Below are 7,320 nucleotides of genomic sequence, written 5' to 3' on the forward strand. Positions count from 1 at the left end.
AGGACAATCTTCTGAAGCTGTACGACTGTAATCAGAAGTTGATTATGGAGTCAGAACAGGGAAGGAATAGAACATTCAAGGTGAATGTCAGAACTGTAGACTCAGAATGTCTTAGTGCAACAAGTGCTGAGAAGGAGAGTGAGCTGTGGCACAGAAGATTTGGTCATTTGAATTTCAGAAGCTTAAAACATCTGAATTCAAAGAAGTTGGTACATGGAATTCCTGCAATTAAGAAGCCTGAAAAGTCATGCAAAGTTTGTATGGAAGGAAAACAACCACGATTGCCATTTGCGTCAGAAACTGCTCCAAGAGCAAAACATGCCTTGGGAGTTGTACATTCTGATGTGTGTGGTCCATTTCCAGTAGCATCGATGGGAGGGAATAAATACTTTGTGTTATTTGTTGATGAATTCACAAGAATGACATGGGTATCCCTTATTAAGTTCAAACACGAGGTGTTTGATGAATTCAAGAAGTTCAGAATGAAGGCTGAGAATCAGAGTGGTCAAAAGCTGAAGATTCTTAGAACTGACGGTGGAGGTGAGTATAACTCCAAAGAGTTCCAGAAGTTCTGTGAGGAGAATGGAATTGAGCATGAGGTTACTGCTCCTTATACCCCTCAACACAATGGTCTTGCTGAAAGAAGAAACCGAACTTTGCTTGATATGGTGAGAAGCATGCTAAAGGAGAAGAAGCTTCCTCAGAAGCTCTGGGGAGAAGCTGTTGCCACCGCAACGTATGTACTCAACCGATGTCCTACGAAGAAGTTGAAGGAAATAGTTCCAATACAGAAGTGGACTGGAGATAAGCAAAGTGTTAGTCATCTGAAGGTGTTTGGTTCTGTTTGCTATAAACATGTTCCAGAAGCCAGAAGACAGAAGCTGGATGATAGAAGCAAAGTGATGATTCTGATAGGGTACCACAGTACAGGTGCATACAAGCTCTATTGTCCAGAAACCAATAAAATTGAATTCAGCAGAGATGTGATTGTGAAGGAATCAGAAGTTTGGAATTGGGATAAGTCTCAATCTGACTCTGATGTTAGAACCTCTGAAGAAAGGTCAGAGTTCAGAATTTCTGAGGCTGGAGTAAACTCTGATATTGATTCTGATTCTGATAGTGATTCTGACTCTGGAGAAGACTCAGAAGATGAAGGTGACTCTGATGATCCAGACTCTGATGACCCAGACTCTGATGGTAATCCAGATTCTGGTGGCAATTCAGACTCTGGAAATATGCCAGACCCTGAAGATGGTCAAAGCTCTGGAGGAAGTCAACCATCTGAAGCTAGAAACTCTGAAGCTCAAGACTCTGAACAAGTTCAGAGACCACAAAGAATCAGAAACATCCCCAGAAGATATGCAGAATTTGACATGCTGAAAGACACTGAAGTAGACTCTGAAGGAGAAGTTATTCAGTGTGCCATGTTAGTAGACTCTGAACCCATAAGTACAGAAGAGGCTCTTAAGCAGAAGCTCTGGCTGAAGGCCATGAAAGAAGAACTTGATGCTATAGAGAGAAACAAGACTGGAAGTTCTGAACAAGAGATAGCCAAGTTCAAGAAAGTTCTGATGAATGAATTCGAAATGACTGATCTAGGCAAAATGACATACTTTCTAGGGATGGAGTTCAGATACTCTGAGAAAGGTATTATTTTGCATCAGCTCAAGTATGAATTAGAACTTCTGAAGAGATTTGATCTGAAGAATTGTAAGATTGCTGTTACTGCATGCCAAGCTGTGTGGATTCTGAATCTATTGCAGGATCTGAAGATTAAAGTAAACAAACCTCTGAAGCTGATGATTGACAACAAGTCTGCAAACAATCTTGCCAGAAACCCAGTGTTGCATGGGAGAAGCAAGCACATTGAGACCAAGTATCATTTTCTGAGACATCAAGTTCAGAGGGGAGTGTTAGAAGTTGTACACTGCAGCACTCAGAAGCAGTTGGCAGATGTTCTGACGAAAGCTATCAAGACTGATCAATTTCTCAGATTAAGGGATGGAATTGGTGTTACAAGTTTTGATGGAATATGAATTAAGGGATGGTATTAGATTTAATTATTAGATTTAATTCATATTTAAGTTTGTTAGATATTAGATTTAAATATTAGATTTGATTCATATTTAAGTTTGTTAGATATTAGATTTAAATATTAGATTTGATTCATATTTAAGTTTGTTAGAGGCTTATAAATAGGGTGTCAATCATTGTAACTTTTAATCCTTTTTGTAGCCATCATTCTCTGAATAAGAATATTTCCATTCATCATATATTCTACCTTTGCACCAACAATATTGACCTATAAAATGGGAGACAAATATCAAATATAGGAACGCACTCTTTTAACCTAAAATATTCCTTTATGCGTATTATATCCACTGACTTGACGTCAGACTATTTATAGGCATCATCCCCCGATGTCATACAAAGCACCAAAAATCCACTAGCTATCGAAACTTGCCATCTCGTCAAGACAAACAAATCTGACAACAACCATCTTTGATCCATTTCGGATCACCACCCTTCCACCTCGTATGAAAGGGTAGAGAGGACAACCCTAAAAAAATTCACAAAAAAAGTTTAGCAAAACAAATAGAAATAAACCTCGGGCATGGTGTATGAATTTGTGTCGTGCACACCGATGCATGGGGAAAATAACATGGTTAACCACATCAACCAGTGTATCTTAACTTGAGTCCCGAGTTAGAACTTATGTGAACTATATATAGGTTTTTGAATATGAACTCTAATTGGTCAGCAAACTTATGAGATATTTGTTGACAAGTCACTGTGTGATTAGCACTACAGGTCTCAATTACCTCACTTGGTTGTACTTGTATGGAATCTCCATGGCTTAGTCGTTAGTGGCATGTTTTCTTAGTGGAATGACTTGAATGTGAACTCAATATGGAGAATAAAGTAAATTAACTTATCTGAGCATGCTTTCTCTTAAGTTCATCAAGTCATTAGCAGTTCAAAGAAAGCTCTTACACTTGAAAAATTGAATAGCTATAGATTATTAAACTGAATAGAAAATTGAAGTTACACATATGAAACCATTTATATTAATTATAACAAAAAGAGAATGACTATTTAACTTAAAATCACCATAATAAAAAAAATGCTGAAATTAATTATGAACTTCTCAGTCTTGATCACGATCCATGCAAGATCATAGTTGAGTTGCATTGAGAGAACTTGAATTCATCATTTGATCATAGTTGTAATTGATTTGTCTTGTATCCATCTCCATTGCACCAACATGTGAAGGTAAATATTGTTGTGTAGACAAAGACAGTGATGATGATGATGGAAAAGGTACAACATTAATTCCATCTATATCTTTAATTTGGTTAACAAATTCAAAATTTGATAACTCATCATGAGGAACATGATTAGATGAAGACTCCAATTGGTAACCAAGTGGCATAGGATTCAATAATTCTAAGAAAGAAGGGTGATTTGCTCTTTGTAAGAGATTATTTCTTTGAGAAATTTCTCTTATATTTCCTCCATTAGAAGTAATCATATTTGAAGTACGCTCAGACACCAAATCTGAAAAGAGGTTATTTGGCAAAATATATTGTGTGTGATAACAATCTTCAGACTCCACTTTTTTCTCTTTCTCTTTTTCGCTTCTATCTATCCATTTTTCTTTGTTAGTAACGATTTCTCCTAACCCTTGTCTTGAATTTGATTTCCAAATAGAAGTATTGTTTTGGAAAACATATTCATTAGAAATAGTACTAGCAAAAGATGGATAACCTAGGGTGAAATTTCCTTGAGGTATTGGAAGTGGTGGAAGTTCATCAATTTCATCCTTAGCTATGTTAAGCAACCAATCAACAACTTTGCTAGGTTGATTTAACCCTAATCTATCTTGAAGATCATAAAGATGAATTGCTGTTTGAATTGAAAGTCTTACCCTTCTATCTCTTAGTCCTTTTATTGTGTATACTTTGCTATGTCTATCTTTTGTTCCAAAGGCTCTTGATACTCTCACAATTCTTGGATCCTTTAGTTTTAACCATTGTGATGTTGATGATGATGATGGAGTAGTTGAATCCTTTGATGGAAGAACTTCTTGTTTTAATGGAATTTCAATCATCTTTTGTCTCTCATTGTTGTTATTGTTGGGCTCCTCCAAGTGCAAAGTTTTGTTGTTTTGGTTGATATTCTCTCTAATTTTGAATTCTTCTTTATGAATTCTCACTTCTAGTATCTACAACAATTAGAAAAGTATGAAGTTGAGATTGAGAAAAATATTAATAAATAAATGGAAATTAAACTTATGTTCTTAAAAATTGTATGAAAGATTTCTCATATTATAGAATAATATAGATATAAAACCCTAGATATAAATATAGATAGTATAGATATGTAACAAATTAAAACACACATATGAATATACCTATTTGATATCATGCAAATAGAATAAGAGAATGAGAAAGAGAGTATGCACCTTGCTTTTGATGCTATATATGATATGAAGATGGTTTGAAAAATGAAAGATGAGTTTGGTTTGATTTTATAGAATGAAAATGGTGAACAAGTTATTATAAGTTTGAGTTTGCAGGTAGAGGAAGATGCTGGAATGGAACCGACCAAGATGTATAAAGGAATGGTAAATAGTTAGCCACGTGAGATGAGATATAACCTTATTGGTCAAATCAATTTTATACTATTTATCTTATCATTTATATTATGCTTTGCGCATGATCATTGACAATGACTCCAATCATGATTAGAATCAGTTAGAGAGACATTTATATATTTATACTTTTTTATTTTTTAAAATAAATATCTTTATAAAATATTTTTTATTATTATTATATTCTTATTTATTAATTTTTACTTTTTTTAATAATTCTATTAATTATAACTTATAAATGATATAATTTTATCATTAAAATCAATATATTTAACTCAAATAAAAACTGGACATAGTTAAAATAAGATCGAATGAATAATATCTATTGTAGTTTTGATAAAAAATATTCTTTGATTGAAAAATGAAAAAACAATGTGAACTTAATTTCTTATAATAAATGAATTTGTTATACAGAGTTCAAAAAAAGGGGCTAGTCATACGTTATCAGCAACTACAAAAGTATTTCATTACTGAATCTCCACACATGGAGGGGCCATTGTACATAAAAGACAAAAATACTATCAATGTTAATAATCGATTTTCTATTTATTTTGTAAAAGTATATACTAATAAAAAATATTATTAATTTTATCAATAATAAAAATGTCTATTGTTTTTTTATCATGATTAATAATTATCTTCTCTAAATAGAAATTCATATTTACTTAACCATAATTATACAGTTTAAAACATTAATTTTTTATTAATAAATTAAATTTTGTTTTAAAAGTAAAATCTAAAATTTATCTTTATAAAATAACCGGGTCTAAGTATACTTGTTGTAAATCAAAGTCTTGTTTTTGCAATACCATATGATTTATATTTATATTGTTGTGATGCTTTTTTTCCTTAAGAGGAGGTTTATCAGTCTCAGAAATTTTAAAAACTTCTGAGTTTAACATGTTAGAGATAAACTCTCTCACTCTCTCTCTTTTTTCTGATAATTGTTAAAAATTGTGTTTTTAGGATTTAAAGTTTTTCTAAAGTGAACAATTCTAAAGAATAATTCACTTAAGGGGGTGTCATCCATGAAGAGAAGTGTATATTAATCTTAAGAAAATAATAGGATCTATTAAATAATAAAAGAAAACTATATAAATGTCAATTAGAGTAAGGAAAATATTTTTAAAATGACATAATTTTTAAAATATTAGAATTATTATTATATATTCATAAACAATGAGAGTTGTTTCTTATTCATAATTTCACAATAATGCACTCTTAAATATATTTAGAGTATTAGAGTATGATTATGACATACTAAGTGTGTACAATTTTTACAACGGGTTAGGAGTATGGAGGTTGTGGATCTAAGAAAGGTTAATTTTGCTTTTGTAGGTAAGTCAAGGAACTTTGAGGTAGGATGCGCTATTTGTTGTGATATTAGGGGGCTAGGTATGGCTCTTTGGTTGTGGATTTTTCTTTGGGTGGTCAGGTTAGGGTTATGAGTGAGGGGTGCATCCCAGTAGTGGAAAAGAGTCTCTTTTGGTTGGATATAATCTAGATAACACCTCTGTGTGATTTGTACAGGGGGCTATTAAGGTGGTCGAGAACAATTTGCAAATTCAGTTTAGGGAGGATGTGTGGATGACTTCAGACCATTTGTACATTCCATTAGAAGGTTATTTCTTATCTCAGATCATCATCACCGGTTGGTGGGTATTATAGAGGAGTGGGTTGAGGGTGAGTGGGTACGGAATTTCAATTGGGAGTCGATTCTATTTGTTTGGGAGAAGGATATCTTAAGTTAGATTTTTCTTTTTTTAGGGTAAGTTGAAGTCGTCTCAAGATAAATATTGGATGTGGAAGCTCAATGTGAAAGGCGGTTTCTCAGTGAGGGATGATGTAGGACTCATATCTTTTCTTTTTGCAAAGACTGATAGTAGGTCTGATAAGGTGGTTTAGGCTCTTGCCAATGGGTGGAAGAGTTGGACCCCTTCTAAAGTGGTTATTTTCTCCTAGAAGTTTCTCTAAGACATGATTTCGTCCAAAGTGAATATTCATAGGAGAATAGTTATTGTAGACCCTAATAGTGTTGGTTGTGTTCTCTGCTTGAATCAGGCGGGAGTCAACAATTCAGTTTTGAGTTTGTTGATCATTTTTTGTTCATTGTTGTTCCACTTGCCTATATAGTATCAAGTTTTTATGTGGATTGACATAGTTAGAATCTTAACTAGTTCGGTTGTTTGTCTGTTCGAAGGGGTTTAGGAGTTTATTGTATGTAATAAAGTTTTGTATGAATTAAGCTTCGATTCAAAATGCGTTGATCTTGAATATCTAAAATTTCGTTAAAATGTTATTTTTGTTCGAAAAACTCGATTGTTGATCACGAGGGTAACATAATTATTAACCTGTGATTAAAGTGGATCCAACCACATATTTTGGGTCTCCTTTACTCTTCAAGGGATTGGGAGTCGGTCCCTCTTTTGTGTTTGGGCAGATAGTTGTGTGTTAGGCAGTGGTCTCGCCTCATTGAGTTCAGAATTGGTCTCATTCATCATTTTCGCAACTCGATGCTTTGATGAGTGTATTTGGCCTTTGTTGTTTCCCGGTTTAAGTATGAGGTGGTTACTTTTGGTGTCTGGGCTGGGGAAGGGGTGTTTTAATTTTTTTTTGTTTGATGTTTTTTGTTCTATAGTACTTTGTTCCTAGTTTTCTTTTACGTC

General features: G+C 33.5%; 1 protein-coding gene across 2 annotated transcripts; it reads right to left on the reverse strand.

The window, feature by feature from the left end:
• Nucleotides 1–2,911: 2,911 nt before the first annotated feature.
• LOC127121245 (transcription factor TCP2) lies at nt 2,912–4,675 on the reverse strand. Of its 2 annotated transcripts, none has more exons than XM_051051804.1 (2): nt 4,466–4,675; nt 2,912–4,225 (listed from the first exon to the last, which is right to left on the reverse strand). In XM_051051804.1, exon 2 carries the CDS (start codon nt 4,109–4,111, stop codon nt 3,176–3,178), a length of 936 nt encoding a protein of 311 aa, XP_050907761.1. In that variant the 5' UTR covers nt 4,112–4,225; nt 4,466–4,675; the 3' UTR covers nt 2,912–3,175. The 2 variants fall into 2 exon arrangements, with proteins under 2 accessions (XP_050907761.1, XP_050907768.1); XM_051051811.1 differs by having other exon boundaries at nt 4,415–4,656.
• Nucleotides 4,676–7,320: the final 2,645 nt, after the last annotated feature.

Source organism: Lathyrus oleraceus, chromosome 1 (assembly GCF_024323335.1).
Source record: "Lathyrus oleraceus cultivar Zhongwan6 chromosome 1, CAAS_Psat_ZW6_1.0, whole genome shotgun sequence".
NCBI lineage: Eukaryota > Viridiplantae > Streptophyta > Magnoliopsida > Fabales > Fabaceae > Lathyrus > Lathyrus oleraceus.